Source organism: Maylandia zebra, linkage group LG12, assembly GCF_041146795.1.
Source record: "Maylandia zebra isolate NMK-2024a linkage group LG12, Mzebra_GT3a, whole genome shotgun sequence".
Classification (NCBI taxonomy): Eukaryota; Metazoa; Chordata; class Actinopteri; order Cichliformes; family Cichlidae; genus Maylandia; species Maylandia zebra.
In genome coordinates this window covers 35,241,945-35,269,006 of record NC_135178.1, presented here as the reverse complement: position 1 = coordinate 35,269,006, position 27,062 = coordinate 35,241,945, and the positions used below count along the sequence as shown (strand labels likewise).

The window sequence follows — 27,062 nt, the reverse complement described above, 5'->3', positions numbered from 1 at the left end:
TTATCCTGTCAGGCCAGTCACTTGGCTGGAAGGCCCAACCTAGAGAAAAGTGACAAAATCAGTTACCTGAAAGCAAGATGTAACTTGTTCAGGTGTTTCAGAGAAGTGGGATACATGTCAGTGCAGGTTAACCATAAAAGCCTGAATTCAGATGTACTAAATCCCGACTTAAAAATGAACTATTTTCCAGATCTGTATTTAATAACTTCAAGTGCTTTAGCTTGGATAAAAAACACACTTGAAAGAAATGTGCATGTCTCAACGTTCATTACATACAAATGCAGTCAGCCGTACCTTTAAAAAGTAAGGGGTGAGTATCTAAGGAAACATCTAACCTATATAAATTTGTTCAAAACAAGCATCTTAAAAGAAGGCCTAGTCATATCTCTAAAGTTGTGGCCAGGTAGGGCTCTATATGTGACTGAGTTGCAGTCATCTAAGGGATCAAATTCATGTTTCAGATTGTGGCACAGATGGTATAACACAAGGCCTTAAACCTGCATTCTTTTCAAAGGCCACCAGGGGGTAAATCTTGTGGCCTCAACGGGACTTCTGGTCCTTTACAAGTCTATGGGAAAACTACCCTCTGCTCTGCCCCTGGAAAACTTTTTTTTGTGGTGCGCTAATGGCTCAGTCGCTCATTTTGGGGCATAATAAAACATTTCATAAACGGGTCATTCAAAATGTCAAGATTATCCAGGATACGCAGATAGGAAATAGTTTGGCAGATTGCAAACAATAATTTTTCATCTGTTTAGATAAGGTTTTACTACTAATATACAGTTAAAATATATTGGATTAACTTGTTTATATGACTGTAAAGCACAAAAATATACAACTAACATATAAAGACGTAAAACAGAGTTATTATAGTTGTTTATTTCTAATTTATTTTAAGTTTTTATTTCCTCGATCAGTAGATCGACGTTTCGATTTAGCTTTCTCACACATGAGTTTAGTTAACTGTAATAACCCTGATGTGTAGGTTTACCCACCTAGGTGAGTGTTACACCTGGGACAGGTGGCCACGGTCCAGGAGAACCCCGGGAACCAGGAGAAGCGCTTGTCTGACGGCCAGTGCTGAGTAACGTCGGCTTTTCTGAACGTGATCACCTCAAACCGGTGTCCGTGGGGATTTTCAAACAGCTGAACGTTAACCCTTCGACCCCCGAGCAGCGTGTCGTTGCGGCTGGAGAGCGCCAGCCGGCTAGGCACGGAGCGGATGTCCGTCCCGAGTGCTAACTCGTGTCCGCAAGCCCTGCACAGGATCAGGGTGTCCGTGCTGCTAGCTCCTCGGTCCTGTGCCTCCGCTGCAGCAGCCGCAACACACGCTTCACCGAGCTTGTGGGCACTGGGGTAAAACAGGAGCATAAAGAAAACGTACTGCCCCAGCATGTTTGTTAGCAGCCACGCGCACATGGAAGGCTAACCACAAGCTAAGCTAACTGAAACTCTTAGCAGCTTTGTTTTTAGCTGACACGGCGCATGGAGCGAGAATCAATAATTGGCTGTCAGATATCAGCACAAATGATAAAACATATAAATCTCTGACCACTAAATTTTTGTGTACATTTATTATATCGTTTCGATTGGTGGACTTTGGAGCGGCTGGCTAGTATAAACGTGTTAGCTTAAGATTCGGAAGTGCCACAGAAATAAACAGGAAGTGGATTCATCTCTAGCTCATCTCAGACGTCGAGCACTGCGGTGTTATTTAACTGGAAAACGGCTATTTACTTTAGCAGGAAAGCCACCAGTATACATGATCTGAATTTGAAAAGTAAAGCATTTAACAATATGTTCATTTTTTTTGGTCTGGGTTTTTTTTTTGTTATAACGGTTTTGTGCTGCGTTCACGTTACATGGTTTCAAACGGAATTCCCGAAACCGTCATAACAAAGGTATCTGCTGCAGCTCCATTGTTGCTATAAATATGTAACAACTGATCTCATTTTATAAAGTTTAAGAGATAGATTATTCCTATTAGAATTGAAGCGTGAAACCATTTAAGAAGGGTATTAATTTATTTGGATTTTTTCCGACACCACCTAAAGGCAGCGTGGACTTCACGATTACTTTTAATGGTTACCACGGACAACGCTTGCACAAAACTTTCCTCTCAACCAATCACAAAGCGGGATCTTGCAACCGAGCCAATCATCAGGCCGGTCGTTTGTCAAGCCAAACAACCGTTTTCTTTACTGGGAGAAGCCGAGATTCATCTTGGAAGTAGACTGTGTATCATGATAAAAATGTGCTTTTTAATACTTATTTTAACGGGTCATTAATGTGCCCAAACGGGGTCTATGAGAATGAAAACCCGGGATTCACCTCCGTCGCCGCCACCGGTTCACCTCCACGTACTGGAGACTACACCTATACATGTTCACATGAGGAGGAGTCCCAGCAAAACCCCACAGGTTACTGTACTTTATAGATTCGGGGAAAATACTGCTGATGTTAATCACATGTCGTATTTCTGCTGCAAAGATTTGTTAGTTTTCTTCTAGACAGCCCTCGCCCCACCTTTTCGCAAGCTTTCAAAGAGTTTCCAGAGGAACAGGACGCTACGTTAAGTCTTGAAGCGTTTCACCTGAATCTGTTTACCTTTTCTAAAGAGTCGGGAAAAAGGTGCCCAGGTGAAGGGCGACGGAGGTAGACCAAAGGTCCGGAAGCCGTGGATTCCTCCGGGAAGGCTGTCCTGCAGAAGAGATGTGGACTCCCACAAGTGCCAGGTCTCTTATTACTGTTCATCTCTGTTAAATGTACTGGGATCTGTGGAGAGGAAAGATTTTCTGGCAGCAGCTTGTTTCTTTAACAAAACAGATGTACCGAAAGTATCAAAAAGACTACAACCAGAACCTATACTCTCATTTCAGGGCTGATTTACAAATTAACAAAGGTAGCTGATATCCATTACCATGGACCATCCGAACTACCCACGCAAAGAGTATTCACATATCACTTTGAGCTTATATTCCTTATTTTGACATGTTCGAGCGATGTTTTTCTGTTATGCTGTCTACCTGCCACTGATGGCACAATATGCACAACATAGGGCCATTTACAAGAAAAAGTAGAAATGAAGTAAAATAAGTAGAATTTAAGCAAGACATAAAAAAAACTACAACCATGGGACTTGAGGATTTTAAAAATGATGTCCAGAGCAAGAGAAAAATGTCATAAATATCCACAGACATAGAAAAAATAAAAATAGTGAGCTGAATAAAAGGAGTTGGATACATTTTAACCCACAAACACTTAATCACACAAAGAACAACTGCTACAGTGGCTAACGTAGCAGGCGTTAAAAGACTTCAACTCCCACAACACCCTGCACATCATAGAGAGCAAGGAGTTCCCCTCCTAAATAATATTTGCATATGACAGACACATCTGGTCAACCCCTCACTGACTGGGATGTATTAATCATAGAGAGCCTAAGACAGGACCACCTTTTTGGCTTTAATTTGAGGATTAAACATAATTAAATTTTTTCTAAGACACAGTCGAGGATACTTTGATGAACATGTACCTTGTTTCTTTTGGTAGGTGCAGCTGTTTTCAGTTTATTTCTGTCTTCTTTGAGGCTGATCCCTGAACCGTATTTCTGTTTGTCGTGATTAGACGAGCCGAGTGCGGCATCAGACAGAAAATGGGATCAGACATCAGAACGAAGCAGAGGAGCAGGAGGAAGAGCTGGATGCAGTGTCCAAGGACCTCAGCATCCTACTTAGAGAGCAAGAGAGCTTTCGCCGTTTGAGGAAGTACGTACAGCTTCAGCAGTCTGACACACAAACATTTGTACTACTGACCTCATATCCAGAGGAAGTTTAACCAAACTGGTTTAGTTGTACAGTTTCTCTGAATCTTCTCACAGGAGCACGAAACAAATGCTGAACGAATTCATGTTATAGCAATGATTAGGCAAAATGAATAATGAAATTAATGATGATGAGTGCCATTTCTCCTATTCCTATAATGTAAAAGCTGCAATGGAAGAATATGCAGTTAAATCAGATTTTTTTTCATTTGGTAAATCTGCCAAAAAAACTTTTTACTACAAAAGTCTTCTACTGTAATCTTTGCGTTGCAGAAGTCTCTTTAATGGGTGGCAACAAGTTTTTACACATATCTTTGTAAAGCAATAAAAGGAGGAGAACTAACAGTGAGTTAGTTACCTCTTGGGAGCTAATGTTCGTAGATTAAGGTGTTTTAGTTAATTTTATTTATTTTACAATTTAATGGACCAGCGGTGTCAAACTGCAGTCCTCGGGGGCCAGCAGTCAAGTTCTATAGTCTTGCTAATGACCTACTAATTTTATTCAGGTGTGTTACAGCAGGGACACATGGAAAAGTTTCACTACACCGGCCCTCAAGGACTGGAGTTTGACACCTGTGGACTTAATGAACTATACGCACCTGTATTGGTAGAGATTAGTATGTCAAATGCCTGATAAACTACCAGTGTGCATGGTTACCAGCACAACACTGAGAAAGATGGCGTAGCAGAAGGCTGCTCACCCAGAATCAAGGGTGCCCTGAATAACTGCTGCACCTTTAAACAGGTGGTGTGATTGATGCAGGTCAACTGGAACGGGGACTGGGTACCAGAGGAATCACACAGTGTTGGCAGTCAGGGGAAGAGAAGGAGAACAAGTGGATTTAGCACAAGGAAATACAAGTTTCAGCTTTCAGTGACTCCTGCAACGATACTCTAGTAGAGGAAACGAGAATAATAAGGCCAACTTTTACTCCAATATACTTTCTGCTGATGCACACAATGATATTTCAGGTCTGCTTTGTTTACAGGTCAGATTCTCGCGGTCAACACAGAGGGGCAGATGTGCTCCTGAGAGCCCTCGTTGAAGCAGAAATTGACGGCGTAGCTGTAGCCAGTCAGCTGACAGCTTTGAAGGAAACTATGGACAGCTTTGCCAAGGTAAAACCTGCACTGGAAGATATTTTACTGATAAATCAAGTGGATGAAGAAATGAGGCAGAAGGAATAGATTAGGACATGTTTGGATGTGCATGTTTATTTATGTTTTAGGACAAGACGCCATCAAAACTGCACGCAGCTTCTCTGGAACGGCAGCAGAAGTTGTTGTTGGAAAAGATCGAGATGTTTGATAACACACACCACGGCCTCCGACAGCTCCTCAGAGAGTGGAGTGAACATGAGGTACAGGAAGAAGACAAACATTCCCAGCCCACTGTTCCTTCAGTGGGCTGGTTTCAGTCATTATGCAAATGTACTGTTTATAAGATCGGGGAAACCTGCAGTCAGCTGAGACTGAAGAAGTCACTTGGATGAGTGACGAAACTCCCACAAAACGCTACATCCAGATGAACAGAATCAACTTTTGGAGATTAAGGAGTGGGACTGTCAGCGTGCCTTCATTCACTCCTGACTTTTACTGTATCCACAGCGGGAATCACTGGTGAGGTCAGAACAGACAGACACCCTGAGAAAGAGACTGGCCGACAGTGAAGCAGACAACATGGTGAGTGATTATCACCCGCTTTTTACCTCATTTTACATCAGAGAAAATTTCTGAGAAGACGTTTCTTCTTTTGCAGCGCCTTCTGGCCAAACTCACCCACAAGGAGAAAGAGGCCTCAAAGCTTGCAGAGCATTTGGACTTTGAAAAGGTTTTCCACAACTAACTGATACCTCTCAGACAGACGTGCGCACCCTTAATGATCTCTCCCGCTCATCCTCTGCTTCCCTCTCTCATTGCAGGACAATGTGAAGACAACCGAGGAGCTTTCAAGAATCCTGGAGTCAACTCGCAGCCACCTGGAGTCTCAGCTGAGCCGAGCAGAGGCAGAAAAGACCCGACTGGCCGCTCAGATTCAGGTCTGTTAACACAGAACGCGATCATATGCATTAACACACTGGAACAAGCAGACATAGACTACAACCAAAGACTTAAAAACCCTTTTGATATCTCAGGCCACATTTACTAGTCAATGCAATTAATGCGATCGCAAAAAAATGCACAAGTGAGAGTGCAAAGTTCTGCAATTTAACTGCCAAAAATGCCACATGAAGGAATCTAAAGACATATTTGGTGCAAAACCTGGGGTGTGCCATAGCAAATACTTGTAACACTTTATTTTCATCTACGTTTAAAAATGCCTGAAAACAAGTTACACTGAATGAATATACAATATATAATAAAATGAAGGTTGTAAAGAATAAAAAAGTAAAAGTAAAAACACAACCAGACCATCAGCCACTGTGTGGCTTCCTCCAAACTCTAATTCATTCCACCTGTTTAGCTGTGAACTTCAGTAAACAGGATATATGACTAATCTTAATACCTGTACCCCCAGGGTGAAGTTACTACATCCAGTGTTTACACTGTTCCAGACATCAACACCAACTTAACACCAAATGACCATTGCAATTCCTGGAGGAATCTGCAATCTGCTGAAAACAGCACAAACTAACAGGTCAAAAAAGATTGACCCAATGAGGGAGCAACAAATCTACTGAAATAATAATGGAGTGTAGGCACTGGCACATGTTTCTCCCCAGAAACAGCAGTTAGGGTCAGTGAGCGCCAGCTGAAGGAGAATCAGTATGTTCTAACATGAAGGCAAACTCCTCTGGGACTGTGTGCGGATAAATGCGAGGCTCTGGATCAATCTCACAGCTCAGAAAGAGGAGGGCTGATTTATTACAGCTGCATAATCTTGAAATCTGTGAGTAAGAGCTGACTTACGTATGTGTAAGAACATGAAACAATATTTCTTTGACTCTCAGTTATCGTGCCAAGTGTGTGCATTGCTCCTGTATTTTTTTTGCATGGCATGCGAGGCTGCATGTATTACATGTTGTACGATTGAGATATCTTGACACGCTCTGTGAACGTTTGAGTCACACAGATCTGATACAGAAGGGAAACTTGTGCGACTACAGTTTTCATTATGGATGATCTCTGTGGAAATGTGACTAAAACCTGGAGCAATGAAGCCTCCACTACGCTCATGTTCAGGTTTCATGAGTGTGGTTCAGTAATGGGTTTAGACTGGCCACAAATATACAAGTGTTCACACCTTTCAGTTACAAAACAGACACTGAAGCTCTTTCTTTAAGCCAAAAGAGGCTTTTCCCAGGACAAGTAAGTCTGGCACAATCTTTTTAAAGTTTATAGCAGCACTTTAGCTGCTTTGTTTCTCTCGTCCTTGTTCTGAACATATGTTTTCTTTCATGTATCTGTTGTAAATTGTCCACATAACAGTGCATGTCAAATAAGTAACAACAAGAGTCTTTTGATGTGCACACTTTGCCAGTGAAGGTAATTCAGAATCCTAAACTCACCCTTTAGCATTCATTACTCTTTAAACCAGCTTTCCTGCTTCTCTCTCTCTCTGTAGAGGATGCATCAGAGCCAGGAGCAGCAGCAGAAGGAGCTCCAGGTGCTTCAGGAGGAGCTGCAAACTCTTAGGGAGCAGAGGGAGGCCGAGGAGAGAAGTCTGGCCCTGCTCACCGAGCAGGGAGAGCGAGCCGAGGAGGCCGCCAGGCGGCTCGCGGACAAACTTCAGGAAAAGGTCAGTATGTGCAGCTCGTGTGATTAAACCTGGTCACTGGTTTCCTAAAGTCACACATTACCTACATTACATCCTGTGATGAACTAAAAGCTATTTTCCAATCCATATTTTTAAAAATCTTTTCACAGTATTTCATCATTTTCTGGTATTGCAGTAGATTATAGATGGAGAAGGTGGTGGAGAAAACATGTTGGTTCCTTTGTGTGACCGTCACACCTCTGTGTGGTTTCTTCTGCATGCAAATGAGTTTTCTCTGCGGTGTCTTGTCCGATCATGTGGTTTATGCAAATCTGATTCAAAGGAGAGCCGCTTGGCCAAGTGGCAAGTTTCCAGTGAAACACGCAAGCAACAGAGGTGAGGACTGCCTGCTGAAGGAACAGCAGTCTGACTGAGCCTGTAACAGGCATACAGACACTTCCTGCTTACTCTGTTCATTCTCTTTCACCTGTTCACCTTATTGAAGGTGACTTGTTTATGAGGAGCACTTGAAATAATAAATAAGGTCAAAAACAAAAGAAGAAAGTGTGTGAGTGTTTTTGTTTTTTCTTAAAGGAGTCCCAGCTGGCTCAGGCTCTCTCTACATCCAGTGACTGGTGCCTCCGTCATTCCAAGGAGGCAGCGGCTAAAGGACAGCTAGAACAGGAAATCTCTGCTCTCAAACAGTGAGTGCATTCATGGAAACACTCATTTAGTTCTTGTTTCTGTAAATAAATCGATAAATGTAGCCCAGCATCATCGGACAAAATGTGAGTCACCCTGAAAATTAAGGCGGCCGTGGTCAGTTTGAAATTTATGTCTTTATAAGGAATTTCAAGTCCAACTTTGTCTGGTTTGCTGGAGACCTGGAAGATGACAACAATGAGATGTGTAAGGCAGGGGTGTCAAACATAAGGCCTGAGGGCCAGAATCGGCCCTGCAAAGACTCAAATCCGGCCCACTAGACAGCTTTGGAAAATATGAAGGAGTACATAGATTTTGACTTTGTAACTGTATTTTCATAAGTTGGACAACTTTTCTTATTGATAAAGGAACCCTCCCCATTTCTATTTCATAGTACACCAAAGTAATTAAGTAACAGATAAACAATTACATGACAAAAAGTCCCTGCTTTTTCACTATCTACTATAGAAATGTCTGTCTCCTTATTTGATATGTAAGAAATGTTGTTTTTATAATTATGGGACAGTCTGGGGAATCAACAAACAGAACTTTTTTTGAGCCAGTATTAGCAAGAGAGCTGGGGGCAGCGGGGCCATCACATGGTCCATATCTGGAGGATTCCCCAGGCACGGCTGAGCTCGCACTGAGCTGGTTCAGTTCCTCCAGATATCAGCCAGATATCCTGGTCTGGTCCACGTCCTCCAGAAAAGCCATGGTGACAGAGCCGACTGTTCCATGGGAGGAGGAAATGGAAGTGGCTTTGGAGAGAAAAGCCAAATGCTGACAAACAGGGTGGAGTTGCGTTCACCTTTCCAGCTGGAGATGGATGCAGAGGTTTCTTAAATGTCTTTGTCACAGGTCGCATGAGGAGGAGAGCTCTCTAAGGTCGCACAGAGGAGCCAGAGCAGGGGAGCTGTAGTCTGTGGAGGAATGATGTTGTGGGATGAGGATCCTAGGACAGGCCGCAGGGGCTGCTCCGACACACCGAGACCTTCCAGGATTAAAGGAGAAACCTCGGGGGTGGGGGAGGGGTGGCAACACACTGACAACCCTGCAGCTTAGTCTGTAGCACTTTTGGAGATGCTTCAGTGTGCAAGGCAGGTGAAACCAGCTGTGCTTATATCAGACAAGCATACATTTACTGGACTTTAAACTTTTTTTTTACAGGGAATTTCCTTCCCTTAACATATGTTAAATGGAAACCCAATTTAAGAAATGAGGAGAAAAGGATGTGGAAGTGGTGGGCAGCGTGGGGTCATTTGGTTGGACCACAGACTCTTGACTGTGTTTTTTTTACTGTAACCCTGTCGAAAAATCCCACCACAGCAGAACGTGTACGAGGCCGTAGAGATGCCCAGGTGGCAGCGGACTCGTGCACCTCAGCAGCTGATATCGTTCACTTAAGGTTGTTCATTACTGTAGGTAAACAAGGATCTGTGACTGGTATAATCTATGTTCCTCCTGTTCATGCTGGACTTGGGAAATCAGCTCTCTGGTGTCTCTTTTTCTGCTTCTTGAAATCACTAGCAGTAAGATGACTACTAACCCTCCCACCCTACAAAATCACCCATCACACAGTTTTTATAAAGGAGGGAAAAAGCCGGAAAAAAACAAAAACGTCTTTGTATCCGGCGCTTTTTTATTACTTTTATTTATTTGGCACTTCTGTATCGGCTCCATTTTTCAGGCCCAGAGGGTGTCACTTGACACAAACTGGTACTGAAACTGAGGCTACTGACACTTTGGAGCTGCAGCATCTGTGTTATGGCCAGAAACTGAAACAATGTTACTTAGAAAATTGTGGTTGTTGAGTAAAGTAACCTTTTATACCTGTCTATGTCACAGTCAGGTGATCGAGCTGCACGCTCAGCTTCAGTCAGCGGAGGAGAAGAGTCGGACAGAGAGGGAGGAGCTCCGGGATCAGCTGCATCATCTCAGTGCCGAAAACGCCTCCACCAAGCTGCACAATCAAAGTCTCAAGGTATGTTCAGGAGAGTTAGCAGCACGCTATGGATTTGGTTGATATGAAATAAAAACTGTTAAAGAAAAACCAACAGCTAATGTTGTTTCAAAGCTTCTGTGGTCTAAGGGAAATGTATTTATGTGTAGTTTATGATAAACATGCCTCACATTTAGAGTCAGCTGACGTCTTCTGAGGAGACACAGCGAGGGCTTCAGTCTGAAGCTCGTCAGCTGAAAGCGTCGATCAGGAAGTATGAAAACCTGGTGGAGAAGTACAAGAAGAAGGTACAGATACGCTCACTTTAAATACAGATTTAACATGAAAGTCAGATGGTACTTTGTTCTTACATATTATAACTTTTAAAAATGACTTTAAAGTCTCTGTGCTGAAATCGAACCCGTGTCGGGGTGATAAACCTCTCTGCAGGTCCAGCAGGCTCGCCTGGAGTCCGAGGAGTACTGCCTGAAGCTGGAGGCGGTGCAGAAGGAGGCGCTAGACGTGCACGTCAGCCTGGACAGGGAGAAGGAGCAGGTGAGGCGGGAGCTGCTGGGGCGGCTCAGAGAGCTCGAGACTCTACCGGACAGATTGAGGAAGACCGAGCAGCAGCTCCGAGAAGCCCAGCAGGAGGCTGACGCACGCGAGAGGAGGAACATGGAGAATAACTCCGCCCTCTCTGAAGTCAGGCACAAGGTAGAGGTTTCATTCAGACCCAAAAGACCCAGCATACTTAAAAATCTGGAAAGATTAACAAGTTTGATGAATATAATCCATGCAGAGTGTCCCCAGGAACCCGTCATGGCTGACATGTTCCACTAAACGTTTTCCTTTGCAGGTGGAGCAGCAAGGCACTCAGCTGGAGACGCTTCAGCAGAGGAACCTGCTGCTGCAGGAGGAAAACAACGTCTTGAAGGAGAAAGTGTACAACTTCGAGAGGTAACAGTCACAGAGAAACTGCATTTAATGGACGTTATTCAATTCAAGTTTATTTATATACTGCAGAGCCAAATCACAACAACAGTAATACAGATAAATCTGTATTATATCTGATCTTTTCCAAGCTGAGACACTAGATTTGTGTGTTGGTTGCAGGAGGCTGGAGGGCTTGAAGGCAGAAAACAGAGAGATGTCTCAATCTCTCGCTTCGAAGGAAGCCAGTATCCACAGCATCCAGCAGCAGCTGGAGGAGAAGAGTCACGAGTGCAGCGTCCTGTCCAGACAACTGCAGCAAACTCTGGACGACGTACAGAAACAGGTACAGACACGTGGAGTCACGGAGGTCTCACAGTTCCACAAAACATCACACACCAGACGGGTGAATGGGTTAGCGATCTGCGATGAGTTTAAAGCCAGAGGTTTCAGCATCAAGACGGTGGCTCTCCTTCAACTTCTTAACAGCTACCAAGATGCTGCTGAACTGGTTAGAAGTGGAGTTTGGTTCACATCTACCTCACCCAATAAAATTCTCCTAATAGAATAACTGTAAAAGGAAATGCATGTAAGAGAAGTGATTTGACAGGTAGCATCACTCATGATCCTGGACTTCCCAAACTCTAAAGTGTTCAGCAGTGACCTGGAGGATGTTAAGAGATTGCCATGGTTACTGGTGCTGAACACTTAAGCTTTTCTGAAGCAGGTTGCGTTTGGAGTTTTGGTTTAAAATCAGCTGGAGGCTCCACAGTGTCACTAATTCTTTTATTTTGATTTAATAGCTTTTATACCTGTCCCCGGATTGGGAGGGAGGGATGGATGTTTTATGCACACTGCTGATCTGTATCTCACTAACGTCACTGAGTGAAGTCCTGCAGTGCAAACACTGACACACAGCTTGCACGCATTAACTTGGTGATGCAGAAGGTGTTTAGACTGCTGTTAAGTCTGCAATTAAAGCAGTAAAAACTTAGACTGCAATTGAGATTAGAAAATCAGTCAGTCGACTTTGTTACTACATACATTACTTATTGCAGGCAATATAAATCAGTACATTTAATTTCACATTGATGTGGTCAAAAAATCTAATGATTTCCATCTCTCCTTCATTGGTCTGTGGGTCAGTCAGAGCTGAACACAGCAGGCAATCTTTAACTTAAATGGCGAAACAAATGTGTTAACTTGTGATCGAGCAAAATTGTCCTTAAGTCAATTAAATCAGACTTTTTTTTATATATTTGCGCGATTAATCCTGTTAGTAAAGTGTTAGTGCTGCTAATGTGGGTGAGGCTCAAAACTTTGGTTGGTGTTTCTGTTCTGTATTAAACTGATGATCCAGAGTTTACACCTCCTCAATGTGAGCTGTGTCCACGTCCACACTGACTGCTGATCATTGAGTTAAACTGGGGTAAAAACTAAAGCTTTGATTTAGGTGTTTGTACACACTCACTAAAGATAAGGTCAAAGAAACTAAATCATCAGTTTTTCCCTGAAGGATTTCGGTGCTCATATGTTTATTTTTCACGTTCGGCCTGCAGGTAGACGACAGCATGCAGAGGGTTTTAGCCAAAGAGAGATCGTCTCAGTCTAAAGCCCTGGACCTCCAGAGCCAGCTGAGCCGAGCCAAAACGGAGCTGAGCCAACTGCAGCGAAACAAGGAGGAAGTAAGTCACCGCTGAATGCTTCTACATATGCAGGCAGGCTTCGATAAAACCAAGAGGCCAGCACAAAAGTATTTCAGGAAAGCTCCTTCTGGCCCATTTGGGTCAGTGGCAACAGTTCCACCAACTTTCTACAGCAGTCAGCAGAGGAGGTGTTTGAAACCTGTGGCAAACATGGAGAAAGGTGGAGCGGGAGCCACTTTTCACGTTTCGCTCATTTGCAAATAAAAACATAGTTAGGACCACATGTTCATGTAAAATATTTTAAGATTAAGGCCAACTAGCCTTTCAAAAAAAAGTTTAAAACACAGCAGCTCCTCCGTCACAGCTCACTGAGGAGCTCCAGCCTCGCGCAGCAAGTGGCAACATGACGGAGACAGCAAGCTCAGGTGTTGTGAACGTAAATGTGTTTTCAAATTTCCAGCAGCAGCGCTCGTTACTATAATCACTATAAAAACCTTCGCAGGTAAAAAGCCAATCACGGTCCTTCATTAAACCACCTGTTCAGCAATCATAAACGTGAAGACAGTCATCCTTTCAGCTGCTCGCTGTTTCACAGAGTTTCAGGATGAAGAAAAAGCATGAAGACAAACTCCCAGCTCGGTTTCTCACTCTGGAAATCTGGAAGTCTTTGTAAACTTTGCTGCAGGCTGACAGCAGCTGTTCACTTTCTCTCTATATATTTCTGTTACTCTGGTTCATTGTTCATTAATTACCATCAGCTCCTCACCCATAAATGCTTTGAAGAAGTTACTGTTGCTGTGACACGTGTAAATGTGCGCATCACTCCTGTTTTTTTTTGTCCAAAGACACACAGAGACTCTTATTGCTTTCACTGGTTTTGTCCTTTTAGTAAATCTGGGCAGATTTAAGGCAGCTTTGGTACTGAAACTGATACATCACATGATAATGATGCTCAAAGATGGTCAGAGAAAAAAAGGTGATGTTGTGATGTAGAAGTGTATCCCTGCCTTTGTTTCCCAGATGGAGCGGCGCTTCCAGAGCCAGCTGCAGAACATGAAGGACCGGCTGGAGCAGTCGGACTCGACAAACCGCAGCCTGCAGAACTACGTCCATTTTCTCAAAACCTCCTACGGAAATGTGTTTGGTGACTCTCTGCTTGGAAGCTGACAAGCAAAATTTATCCAGCCTGACCAGCAGTGATCCTCCCGAACTATCGTACGGGACATAAACCGCATTTATTAAAGGTCTGCTTTTGACTTGAAGGTTTCATGTTTTGTATGAAATGAATAAATTTGAATTTATGGATAAATTCTCAGTTATTAGTAGCCCAAACATTTTATTTATGTATAACTTACCAGTAACTTAGCAACTGCAAAGCCAAGATAAGAAACTCCAATAAGAGTTTTTATGATTTACAATATTCTTTCAGATTTACAAACATAAAAAATTATGTGGTTTATATTATAGCATTTTGTATTTTACACCAGAGTGTCATTAAAGTCAATGTAAAAAAAAAGAAGAAAAACAGACTTGTTTCATTTATGTTAGGAGGTACTTTTGGAACATTATATCTACATTGTAAGACTACAATGTAGAGAAATTGGACTAAAAAACCAGCGTTTTAGTTCACCACAGCATGTTTTACCCTGTTGTTTTATGCGTGTCAGATAAACGAGAACAGTCTGTGAAACATATCAATACAAAGACTGGATGTTTAAAAAAGAAGGAACATCTAGGGCCTGATCTGCTAACGGTCTGCGGCAGTGCAGTCTTCTTTTGGCCTTAAAAAGCATGTTTTATACCTGTTATGGTTATGATGTTTGGTTCTAGAAGTTTTTTATTTTTATTTTCAGTTTCCAGTCCTATGATCAGTACTACTTGGATTTTTATGAAGCAGCAGAAATGAACTTGTTTCTTGGTAGAATGCTGATTAAGTAAACTGGATAGTCGTATAGAAATTATAGAAATATTACTAGAGAACCCTGCGACTGCATGTAATGAAACACATGTTATTTTCTTATGTTTTCCTGCTGAGTACTGAGCCAGTAAAACCCTTTTCTCCTCCCTTGTTTAGGATTTCTATGACTGAAGTCAAACATCACAGTAAACATTAATTCATGATAATCCTACAGGCTCGAATGGAAGAATAGACCTTATCAATCCAAACTGAGTTATACTGAACCTTGAAAATACTTTGATCAGTTAATATAGCTCATAATCTTGATTTAGAGAGTTTGTATAAATCTATGTTCTTCACGCGAAGCAACTGGAAAAGAAGCAGATTTTCTTACAGCAGTTCAGCTGTGAACTATAGGAAGGCGTTTTCTAATTTCCTTTCTTAATAAAGGAAAGTGAACCTCGGGTCACGTCACTCAGTTAGGAATCTTTCTTAGCAAAATGGACTGTGGGAACCTAATAAAGAAATTATCACAGTGCATAATAGAGTTATCTCTATCATTTTGTGATGTGTGATTATACAGATAGCAAAGAAATAAATATATAAAGGTCCCAGATGGGAACTTAGTAAAGTCCGGTGGTTTCTCTTCGGATTGTATTTTATGTAACGCCGTATGGCGGATTCAAACTTGACTAGCATTACTGCTAATCAGTTGTAGTTTTTTGTGTTTCGCGATGCCTTCTGAAAGTCTACGATGGGAAACTTTACAGGCCTTAAAAAATTCACCAAAGGGGAAAATCTCCTTCGACCCATTCTGGTTGGAAAGGGGAGAGGTGAGTTGCCGCCAGGTAGCTAAAAAAAAACAACTAGAGCTAGCTAAACGGTAGCTAGTTAAAGTTAGCACGCTACGCTTGTTTAGAATAATCACTACAAGGGTGGATTTTATTCAAAGTGACAATTTAATCATTTAGATCAGGCAGTAAGACGTCAGCTCGGAAGCTAATCAATAAACAGTGGTTGAAAACAAAGTGTTAAGAGGCATTTACGCAAATAACGTAGTATAGTTGCGTACTTTTTTAATTTTTAATCTTCAGACATCCTTTTATGGATTTTCATCAAATGACTACTTTTATTGCTACTTTTATTTGACAGATAACTAATGTGACTTCGTGACTTCCGTTTATAAACTGTGAAGCATCTATCTATCTATCTATCTATCTATCTATCTATCTATCTATCTATCTATCTATCTATCTATCTCGCAAAGACCAGTAGGACTTTCTTTGAAAGGTTTTTATTCTATTATTATTATTATTATTTTTTTTTTTTTTTAAAGACCAAAGTTGATTTTTATGGCGCTTTTCGAGTTTGGGAGGCTGAATTCCATTTTCGGTTCCAGATTTTCACACAAGGGCAGTGGACAATGGTCAACTATAATCCCGCTCTTCTTGTTTGCGGTGGTGACATGCAGGCTGTCAGATGAGGTCAGGCAAGAGTCTGTATACACTGTGAGGTTCAGGGATGACATTGTGAGACTAGTGAGGAGGGAGTAGGTGGCGATATAGGGAAAAGGAATGTGTGTGTTTGAGAAGGAGACTGGTGCAACAGTGAGGATGTAAGGAGCAGAGGTAGTGAAGGTAGAGGACTTTAAACCATCCAAAGAAATGGACAGCACACAAGAAAGGGGAGGCAGGGGACGAGTGTCAGGGGTGATTTGAAACAGATTTCTGTTGTTGAACTCCATGTTTATAAAAGCAGAGGTATGAACTCACTGATTCCTCATGAAGGTGTTACATGGAAAATCCAGTGTGTTTGTTTTTGTTTTGTTAAAATCATTTCAGGCTTTAAGAAGTCCTACTTTCTGAAAGGATATGGCAACATAAGTGATGCATACAGTTTCTGTGTATAAACCATCTGTAAACGAAGCCCGCTTGTGTTCTTGTAGCCTCTTTTATCAGGTTGTAAAGACTCCCCAAGCTTGTCTCCAATCGCTGGTGTCATATTGGAGCGTCTCAGCTCGGCTCCCCTGCAGAAGTCATCATCCTTCCTGGGCTCCAGATCCGGAGACTCCAGCCCTGTTCTCTCAGAAGTCTCTATTTCTTCTACCGGATCTGTCGCCGATGTCAGCGCCAGGACAGCTGCATTTTCTGCAGCAGCGTCTGTAAAGAATGAGCGAGAACAGGCAAGTCCTCAATGTCTCTCTTATGTGTCATGTTGTAAAACAGTTTTCCAATTTAACTGAATATCTGACCCTGATGGTTTTTGCTTTGTTTTTTCCTCATGCTGATGCTCTGTAGAGTCTTAGTGATAAGGTGAAGGATGAAAGTCCAGAGGCAGATGTCAGTGGAGTTTCCAGTCCTACGTCACTTCCTGCCATTTCCCTCCTGTCTCCCAAAGCCATGGAGATGGCTGGCTGTATCATCAAAGTTCAGGAGGAGCATCGAGAAAAGGCTAAGGTTCAAGTTTTTGACAGTGTTTTTTTTTATTTTAATTTTTTTTTTACTGAAAAACAGCTTAACAGTGATCATCTTTTTTTTTACATTTAATTTTATTTGCAAACCTGTTTTTTTTTTTGTTGTTGTTTTTTTTTTTTTTTAACTCTTATGATTTTTGTCAGTAGCAACTTGTTTTATTGTATTTATTTTAGTTTGTTTGCTTTCAGCTTTTGTTTTTAGAAACTAACATGTAATCTAAACATATGAATATGTTCAGGATTTCCAGTTACAGTTTATGGAAAAGCATGTAATGTTAGACGCTTACACATTACTGGAAATGGGTCTAAACTTCTTCATACTAACCTCTGCTGGCTTGCTGATCAGAGTTATATATTTTGCATGTTGACCCCTGCGTACTATATACTTGGTAAGGGTCTCACCAGACTGTCTTCTATCTATCGACTCAGTTGGCCCTCAGGGTGCGGCAGGAGATGCAGGAGAAGCTCGTAGCGGCGGTTGCGAGCGCCGAGTCAGAGCAGCTGAAACGCTTTGAGGAGCTCATGGAGCTGAAGCAGAGGCAGGAGTACCAGAGTATGAGGGACATGATGGAAAGAGAGTAAGGGAAATCATGACTCATTCGAAATGATTAAAATGCTTAAAAATGTCTGAAACGTTACATGCGATTAAACACCTGGTCTGGTTTTCCACTTCCTGTACTGCAGAACGAAGGAGAGCATCGGGCGTCAAGAGAAGCTGAAGGAGGAGCAGCGGCGTAGAATAACGGTACGTGGAAAGTTCAGGAAACGTGAAGCTTAAACCCCTGTTTGTCAAGTTGTTTACTGAAGTCTTTAATTTTGCTTGTTAACCTTACAAAAATTGTGCATGTTTCAAAGTGTGAAACAGATTGTGAGATGCTGGATGTGCAGAGCTCTGCAGCAGGAGAAGTAGATGCTCTTTATTTTTGGTAGTCTGTTGTAGTAATGATCTCCTGCACATACAGGGGCATTTCTTGTGCTCAGTGGGGTAGAAAAAGTTATCTCGTTCCTGTGCTGTTCATGCTTTTTGTTTGTCCGTCAGCTCGTCAACCTACGGCTGAGGGAGGCAGAGCAGCAGCGTCTTCGGGAGGCAGAACTCGAGAGGCAAAGGCAGGCGGAGGGCAGGGAGAGACTGCGTAGCCTCAACAGCATCCAGGAGGAGATCCTGCAGCTCAACCAGCTGCTTGAGCCCTCCACCCAGACCAAGACGGACCTCCCACCGGCCAGCCTCAGCTCCTACAGCACCCGAGGGAACCAGCTGTGCTCCCAGGTGTCGGAGGTGGTGCGAAAGACTGCAGAGGTCGGTTTACATCGAGATTTTTAAGGTTTATGCTCCTCCTAATTTCTGCTTGTACTCATGAAATGCATGTGTTCTGCCTATTTCAGGGCAACTTCCCCAGCTTGGAGGACATGACTGTGGCAGAGCGAGCCCTGCACGAGATGAGAGCGCTTATTCGGCTGATGCAGGAGGAAGCGGCCAATGTTCGAGAGAAGAAAAAGAAGGAGCAAGAGCAGGAGGAGGAGCGCAGGAAACAGGCGGAGCTGCTGGCGAAGCAGGAGGGGGAGAAGAAGGCGGCACAGCTGGCCAAAGAGAAGGCACAGAGGAAAGGTGATGAAGGAGAAGGCTTAGCTGCGTCATGCATCTGTACAGCTGGAGGTGTTGTCAGCAGCTTGTGCACAAAACAAAACATCCTGTTTGCATAAAATAATTTGGAGAATAAATATAGACCAAAGTATGGATTTTGACTAATTTATTTATTTACCCCCCCTTATCCAGATATATTGCTGAGTGTTTTCACCATTTCATACTGAACCTCTTCCTGCAGGGTTGCAGAACAGCGCTGAAGACGTCACGCTGAAGTGGTACAAGGATCTGCAGGAGGCGGCCTCTCGGTGCGCTCAGTCCTTCGAACAGCTCAGCTCTGCAAAAGACGGACAGGTGGGTTTGTTCACATTCAGATGAAAGACTTTGAGATGACGGAGGAAGGACTGTGACATTCTTAAAGGTTTTTACCTACAAAGGTCCCAACAAAGACCATTCCAGCAATATTTTAATTTAATAGATTAATTCTTTAAGTAGTGAATCCATTAATCCATAATTTATGAAATGATGGACTTGGTTGATGGTTTCTGTGTCTGTGTAGGCTTTTACTTTAGGATCTGGACTTTGAACTAGGAATTATTTAAGTGATGACCTTAAAGATCTCAGTCCTGGTTCATGTATCATTACTGGTGCAAATGAGAAATGTTTTAACACCGCAGGTCACTGAATTCTCAGGGACATCGAAAGGAAATTTCGTCCTCTTTTAATAACTCTGTGACTGGCCTCTTTCCATTGTTCTCAAAGCATGTTTCCATGTTTGATATGAGGGGTTCCCACCTGACCCACTCAGCTGAAAAGTATTAAAGACAGCATTTGGTCATTAAAAATTCAAATTTAGCTTTGACACTGAGTGTTATCTGAGTTATAGGCTCACCAATTACCCAAGGACCAAAACTGCCAAAATAAATACAAAAAAGAAAGTAAAAAATATATACTGTTGCAATTCAATTAGTTCACATAAATATTTGTATAATGAATTCATAAAATTGATTTCTTTCATTTGTTATTTGCCCCCTGTTGTGGCACTCCTTGGACACAGCACTCTGTTGTTCAAAGTCTAGAGAGCTGTTTGTCCTTGAATAAATAAATAAAATGGAATAAAATAAAAATATTTATCAAATTATAAATAAAATAAAAATAAATAAATGCACAGAGGTTAAATTGAAAGGGAAGGAAAAATAAATAAAATGAATTAATAAATAGCAAAATTTACATGAGAATGGGGGGGAAAAAAGATGCTAAAACTGAAAAGTACACGTAATAAAATTACTGAATTACATTCGGAGGATTTAATAGTATAGATTTTTATTTATTTATTTTTTAATATATAATTACTCAACTTATAATATAATAAGTTGGGTTATTTATTTTTTAATAATAATTATAATAATAATTATTATTATTTTGGCTACCATTTTCGAGCCGTAATAACTTTATCATAGGAGCTGATGGTGTGAAATCATCTCAGTTTGAAAACTTCATTTAATTCTTTCATTAAAACATTTTTAAAAAGCAGCTCAAACACAAGCTGACACACACGAAACGTCTTCACTGTCTGTTTATGACTCGAGTGGTTTAATTTCTCCCAGACAAAGAAACTGAAGCTGGAGCTCCAGAAAGCTGCCACCATCCCTGTCAGTCAGATCGCCAGCAACTCCGGATCGCAGCTCCGAGAAATCTTCGACAAGATCGACAAGCTTCTGTCGGGACGGCCGGTCGTGTCTGGGGGGAAATCGGTATCCACCTCACAACATCCGCAGGGTCTCGATTTCGCCAGCTACAAACTGGCGGAGAAGTTTGTGGTGAGCGAATGATTCGACACAGAAGTCTGTTTTTGTTTGTTTGTGAAGTAATCCTTTGTTAATTTGATATATTTTGTAGTATTTGTATAAGCAAGAAGAAGCTGTGATTTTTCAATTATTATTTTTTTAATATCTTTTATTTATTTATATTTTGGCTGTGTAGAAACAAGGAGAGGAGGAAGTGGCGTCTCACCACGAAGCGGCCTTCCCCATCGCCGTGGTGGCTTCTGGAGTCTGGGAGCTGCACCCTCAGGTGGGAGACCTCATCCTCGCCCACCTGCACAAGAAATGCCCCTATGCAATCCCTCACTACCCTCCGATGAAGGAGGGCACGCCCGTGGATGAATACCAGAGGATTCTTGGTTACCGTGTAGACGACTCTGGGGTCGAAGGTCAGGACAGTTTCTTGAAGAGGATGTCCGGGATGATTCGCCTCTACGCCGCCATCATCCAGCTGAAGTGGCCCTACAGCTCCAAACAAGGGGTAAAAACAGTCCCGCTTCCTGCTTTTATAATGTCAAACAAGCAAAACTTCAGACTGAGGAGGCAGAGATTTCTTCCTGATTCTTATTAGGAAACGAGAAAGACTAAAGACGCAGTTTGAAAAAACAAACAAATAACGGGGGAAGAGAAGATATATTATTTCTGTGCATCGAGGAGGTTTTCAGGAGAATTGATTGGTCTCAATCATTGGGCGTAACTTACTCTGGAGCATCTTAGTTACCATGGCAATGAATTGTCCAAGGCTAAACCTAAAGTTGTCTATAATGTCTAAAAGTCCCTCACTTTTTCAAAAATGTAGTTATTTATTTTTTTGTTTCAGCCCGTTCCTCATGGTCTGAACCACGGCTGGCGTTGGTTGGCTCAGATGCTCAACATGGAGCCTCTGGCAGACGTCACAGCGACTCTGCTGTTTGACTTTCTAGAGGTGAGTCTGGACACATCCTGCACATTATCAGGTGTGTTTGTTGCTTCAAACAATCAGCGGCTTGCATTACCGGCCCATGAACCATGAAAAAGTGTCAGGTGAAATGACCACAGTCCCTGAAACTCTTTAAACCTAAATCTAAACTTCAGTTTCTTTGTCGCTGAAAGCAGCTGTGGATAACTCCTGAGCGTTGTTTCCTTCAGGTTTGTGGGAACGCTCTGATGAACCAGTATCGGAGCCAGTTCTGGAAGCTCATCCTGCTACTGAAAGAGGAATACTTCCCCAGGTAGAAAGCACGTTTTAACAGTAAACATTTCACCTGCAGCAGTCATGTGAGAGGTTTAACCTAGAAGTGTTCCTGTGCAGGATTGAAGCGGTGACCAGCAGTGGACAGATGGGCTCAGTCATCAGACTCAAACAGTTCCTGGAGGTATGTGACCCCCCCCCCGACATGTTGTGAAGGTTTGGATGTTAGCTCAATGAATCCTTAAAACAGACATGTGCAGACTGTAAAGGAATTTATGAGTACGTGAGTGAATCCCAAGCAGTCTCTGCTCTTCCAAATAAAAAGATTGATAACACTGATGAAAAGTGACTCCTGCTAGTTCTCTGGTACCACGATTGCATCCGAGAGGAGGGAAATGGTAAATGGCCTGTATTTGTATAGTGCTTTACACATCCAGTCATCCACACATTCACACAATGGTGATGGCAGCTACATTGTAGCCACAGCTGCCCTGGGGCGCACTGACAGAGGCGAGGCTGCCGGACACTGGCGCCACCGGGCCCTCTGACCACCACCAGTAGGCAACGGGTGAAGTGTCTCGCCCAAGGACACAACGACCGAAACTTTCCAAGCCGGGGCTCGAACCGGCAACCTTCAGATTATAAGGCGACCTCCCAACTCTTGAGCCACGATCGAAAGTGGACATACTTGACAAAGGAGGTTTAATATGGAGCTGCCAGGCATGAGGATAAGGGGAAGACTACAGAGGCGGTTCATGGGTGTATTGTGACATGCAGAGGATGGTGGGATGCTGTGAGATGAAGGCAGATGAGCAGGTGTCAGTTTGTAGTTATTTAAAGAGAGGGCTTTTCAGTGTACACAAACACGTTCCTGTGCAGTCCTCTGGGAAACGCAACAGGGAAGGGAGCGGCAGGAAAACATGGAAAAGCATCAAATAAACATCCAGCTTGAAAACTGCAGACAGTATCTGCAGTGGAGACGTTGTTTTTATGGTCTGCTTCACTTCAGCTCTTCTTCTTTTTTCTTTTTCTTTTTTTTAATGTTTTTTTGCCGATATTAGATGGTCGAGAGTGAAGGGAAAATACTCAGTAAAGTTCCTCGGGTCAGATTCACACCCTGGCCACTCTGGCATATGGTCGCCTGCTCACCCCGTGAGCTAAACTGGTTCCCTCATTTTAGCTCTTTGCGTGTTTTAACTTCACTCTACTCCACGGCGAGCTGATGGACCGACAACGGCACAAATGAGAGTAGCCACCAGACCAGTTGACTCATACTGCGGACACAGCCTCCATCAACAGACGCTCTCTGCGGGTAGACGGGCTGTCCGAGGCTCCCTGCGGTTTTCCAAGGCACTGCCAGCGAGAACCATGCTGAGCCCTTCGGTCATCACAGGTCTGCAGCCATGAAGCTGCGACTGAGCGAACAAACCACACGATGGTTAGAAAATGCTTCAACAACAGCAGTGCTCATTACTGTAATCTATATAAAAAAACAAAACAGTAAGAGTTTAATAAGCTGTTTGGTAAATGTGAAATTTAACTGGCAAATAAAGGGAAGCGTCTGAAACTAAACCTGCAGATTAACGGCTTTAATATCGATCTGCTGTAAACCCAGAGAGAAATATTTCCTTCCCTGATAAAACTCTGTAATTCCATGCTTGGGTTTTTTCTCCTTCTTGCACCTCCTATAATTCAAACTGCTGAATTATTCAGAAATAAAATTAAATAAAGGCCAAAAAGAAGTTGATTTACAATTCAAAGTGCTGCATGGCAAACAGTAAAACAGTTGGGGGGTAAATAATGATTGTAAAACAAAAGGGAACATAATTAAAACCGGTGTACTGTTTACAGAAACGGGTGTGAAGTAGATCTCGTCTGCATTATGAGGAGTGTTTACAGACTGGTGGCCTAATCTACTTGAGCACTTAAAAGTGAAGCTATAGAAAAGGTTTGACTTCAGCTACAAGTCTTATTTTAGAGACTCTGACTTTGAAAGCAGACGGAGCAAAAATGGCACAGATTTGAGAAATTCTGTAATATTTGAACTGAACTGGGTGACGCTGAGCTGGATTAAAACTTTGGAATTAAGTTGTATTCTCACTGAGCTGAGTTTAAACATCAGCTCAACATTTTAAGGGGCTTAATGATGAGATGCTGTCTGTTATTACACACAGTACCAGTGCAGTGTTATGCTTTTATTGAAATGATTGTTTTTGTGTTTTATCTCAGACATCGCTGCAGAGACGACAGATCAGTCCGCCCAGAGGCCAGCTGGGCTCCGGGTTCTGGAGGTCTTGACCGATGAGGACCTGCGCTGGGTGACGACGCCATTGTAGGACTGAGTCAGGCAGAAATGAATTGAGAGCATCTGTGAGTGGAAAGAGGGGAAAAAGTTGTCCTGTGGTTTTAGTTTTTATCTAAATGAGCACACTGACGTCACACACTGGAAGCCTCACGAGTCCTCTGCGTTTGTGAGGTCACATTTTTGAGGTCACATCTGCTTCTGCTGACCTGAAGCAGACCTGTAGACACCTGTGGGGTACTTTTAACCTTAACTTCATTGGCTGCTTTTCTGCTGAAATTCTTGAGCTTTTCTTAAGGGTTCTGTTTTTGTTTTTTTTGTTTTTTTTAATTCCCAGGTGTGTCGAGTCATTCCTCCTAAAGAGAGATGCTTTCACAGCCTTAACTTTCACGTTAAATTATTTTGCTGATTCAGATAATAATTTTTAATAGTTTACCTTCTTGTTTTTCTCCTTTTTGTGGCACAAAAACAGCAAAATCTCCATTACAAAAATAACTGACCAGTTTTAAAGTGTTTCAGCTGCGCAGACACCGGCGAATGTCGTCTTATTTGTCGATACTTCGGTGCATTTCCACCATTGCTGCTCACGCGTCTATCGCCTTACTCACGCAGAGTCTGTGTAGGCAGCTGGCAACATTTGATCATTCAGATCTCTGACATACTGGAACAAAATGTGGTGAGATTGATTAATAAAAACTGGATTAAAAGCTACTGAAATCAGAAAGTGAAACAAAATTATTTGTCGATGAAGTAAAAATCAAATGATTGATGCTTTTAAAGGTTCTTCTTGAAAATCCCTCTGTTTTTAAAAATGCTTTAAAACCTTCCAAAATTGAAGCTACCAGCAGAACTGCTTTGACTTTATCATACTTTATTTTAGAGATGAAGAGAGATCTGCTGAAGTTAAACTCAGGCTGGGTTCTAATGCTGTGCAGTATCAATTTTATACCACCAGATGGTGCAGTGAGTAAGTTTAACCTTTATTTAACCAGGTAAACACAGCCTGACAAAAGGCAAAGCTTGTAGAGGAAATGGATAAAATAATAAGAGCAGCCGCACACGTCTCTAAACACTTCAGCAACGCTGCTGGTAAAATGCTGTCCCCTGGTGGTGAGGGGTTTAGATCCCGCAGAGGGCAAATTACAAAAATTACCTTTAAAGGCTGCTCTGTTAACATCCGACCTGAAGAAGCAGATTCGGGTCATCTGCTCAGGTGGCCAGATGTGCCTGCTTTGATTTCTGAGTGGAGTAAAACATGAGAAAATGAGGACGTGTTGATTTTAATGCGTCCAAGTCAGTGAGGTTTCCAGTGTCGTCGTTTTGTTTACAGCTCTCAACATAAGTTTCATCATCCTGAAGAGAGAGAAGCTGCTTACTTGCAACGTTTTAGCAGAGCAGGTAGAAATCTGTTTATTCAGCCTTAATATTTTCTGTTCAAATCAAATTGTGTCAAATGATTTGGACTTTTTATTTATTTTTTCACTGTGTGGAGCAAAAATTCATGGTTTGAAGTGTTGTTTTAAATCATTGTCCATGAGAGAAACCAAAGGTTTGATCCAGAAATGATCGCAGACTGTTTTGTAAAGTGAAACTCAAAGTGATTGTTTTCTGAATGTGATGAAGAATAAACAAATGTATTGGTACCAGAATTAGTGCAGTCTACAGTTGTTGAAAATGTGCAAACTAAATGAAATAAAATCAATCAACACTTAGTGGAAAATTTCCCTTTTGGATTTCTTGCTTTTGCTCATCGCGTTGTAGAAGTCTGTCACATTATTATTTTTTTGCTTTAATCTTCTAAAATCAGATTATTTGGGGCTTGTTCTGTGTATTTTAAACTGTCTGACATGACATTTTGAGCAAATTTGCAATGTACAGCTGTCAGAAGTTTATATGCACTGATGAAGATGAATGAATGCAATTTGGGGCTTTGATTTCTGGAAGGAATGTGCAGCTTGTCTTCTCACACAAGATCAAAACTGTAGATGTTATTTTACTATTTCTCTGAGAGATGTGGTCTTTGTATCTTAGCTTCCATTTAACTGAACCTCTTCAAACATGGCAGCTGTGTTTCAGAGGGTTACAGTATGTTTACTGCCAAGTTTGAGGTCATTTGGATGAACTGTTCTTATATTTTGGCTAAAGGTTGTCTGTTTGTAGTGTTTTATCTGCAGTGACTGCTCCCTGCCCCACTTTGCATGTAGGGGGCTCGACATGTTTGTCTTCACAAAGATCCAAGACCTGCTGTCATGTGTAGTTTGGAGATGGTGGCACTATGGAAAAGAGCTGAGCACAGCTGAAGATGCTTAGATTTTCACTGGGAGTGACCAGGATCAGAAATAAGTATTTCGGAGGCCGGGCAGTTTGGATGAGTGCAGAGGAACAATGGTGGATATACCTTCTAAAGAGACGATTCATAGATTTAGTGAAGGACATGCAGACGGTTGACGTGACAGAAAAGGTTGCTAGGATGGGTTGAGATGGAAGCCAATATGGCGAGCCCAAAAGGAACGCCAGAAGACAAAGTGAAGGTGCTGACACAGAGGAATAGTCTAAGATTTAGGGTTTCCAGGAAGGCCTTCATAGGGGGACATGGTCCTAAAAGGACCTTAATTCCTTATGCTACAAATAAGATTTTAATTTGCATTAAAATGTCCTGAAACAATTTTTTGTAAGATTTTAAATGCCTAAAGTAGATGAAGTGAGACTGAAGTGTAATTCAGTAAAAACTGGTATTCAAGCATGTGGCTTAACCCTTTAAACTCTAACCTAATTTACCCCTTAAACCAGGGATGGGGAACTCCAGGCCTCAATGGCCGGTGTCCTGCAGGTTTTAGATGTGTCCTTGATCCAACACAGCTGGTTTAAATGGCTAAATTGTCTCCTCAACATGTCTTGAAGTTCTCCAGAGGCCTGGTAATGAACTAATCATTTGATTCAGGTGTGTTGGCCCAGGGTGAGATCTAAAGCCTGCAGGACACCGGCCCTTGTGCTGCGGGTTTTAGATCAGAAACACACATTTTTATAAAACTGTAACACATTAACTGCACCAACATGTGGTTTAAAAAGAGACAACC

General features: G+C 42.2%; 2 protein-coding genes across 3 annotated transcripts; both read left to right on the top strand.

Moving 5' to 3' along the window:
- The first annotated feature begins 1,002 nt into the window (after positions 1–1,002).
- LOC101477483 (outer dense fiber protein 2) lies at positions 1,003–13,999 on the top strand. The gene is made up of 17 exons (XM_004555699.4): positions 1,003–2,420; positions 2,619–2,735; positions 3,628–3,767; positions 4,813–4,942; positions 5,053–5,184; positions 5,432–5,506; positions 5,583–5,654; positions 5,746–5,862; positions 7,389–7,562; positions 8,115–8,224; positions 10,068–10,203; positions 10,359–10,469; positions 10,612–10,875; positions 11,018–11,118; positions 11,275–11,437; positions 12,651–12,776; positions 13,758–13,999. The coding sequence occupies exons 1-17, from the start codon at positions 2,307–2,309 to the stop codon at positions 13,902–13,904; spliced, it is 2,229 nt and encodes a 742-aa protein (XP_004555756.2). The 5' UTR covers positions 1,003–2,306; the 3' UTR covers positions 13,905–13,999.
- Positions 14,000–15,262: 1,263 nt separating this feature from the next.
- On the top strand, positions 15,263–25,697 carry gle1 (GLE1 RNA export mediator). 2 transcript variants are annotated; one of them, XM_004555701.4, is made up of 14 exons: positions 15,263–15,467; positions 16,580–16,816; positions 16,932–17,090; positions 17,537–17,685; positions 17,792–17,852; positions 18,147–18,404; positions 18,491–18,713; positions 18,931–19,043; positions 20,297–20,509; positions 20,673–20,993; positions 21,333–21,437; positions 21,641–21,723; positions 21,804–21,867; positions 23,913–25,697. In XM_004555701.4, exons 1-14 carry the CDS (start codon positions 15,369–15,371, stop codon positions 23,979–23,981), a joined length of 2,154 nt encoding a protein of 717 aa, XP_004555758.2. In that variant the 5' UTR covers positions 15,263–15,368; the 3' UTR covers positions 23,982–25,697. The 2 variants fall into 2 exon arrangements, with proteins under 2 accessions (XP_004555758.2, XP_014263641.2); XM_014408155.2 differs by lacking the exons at positions 21,804–21,867; positions 23,913–25,697 and having other exon boundaries at positions 21,641–21,727.
- Positions 25,698–27,062: the final 1,365 nt, after the last annotated feature.

Coding starts and splice junctions, on each gene's coding strand:
- LOC101477483 (XM_004555699.4), top strand. CDS start 2,307: ATGAGAATGAAAACCCGGGATTCACCTCCGTCGCCGCCACCGGTTCAC. Junction 3,768..4,812: donor AGCTTTCGCCGTTTGAGGAA/GTACGTACAGCT, acceptor CTTTGTTTACAG/GTCAGATTCTCGCGGTCAAC. Junction 10,204..10,358: donor TGCACAATCAAAGTCTCAAG/GTATGTTCAGGA, acceptor CCTCACATTTAG/AGTCAGCTGACGTCTTCTGA.
- gle1 (XM_004555701.4), top strand. CDS start 15,369: ATGCCTTCTGAAAGTCTACGATGGGAAACTTTACAGGCCTTAAAAAAT. Junction 17,686..17,791: donor AGGGACATGATGGAAAGAGA/GTAAGGGAAATC, acceptor CCTGTACTGCAG/AACGAAGGAGAGCATCGGGC. Junction 17,853..18,146: donor AGCAGCGGCGTAGAATAACG/GTACGTGGAAAG, acceptor TTTGTCCGTCAG/CTCGTCAACCTACGGCTGAG.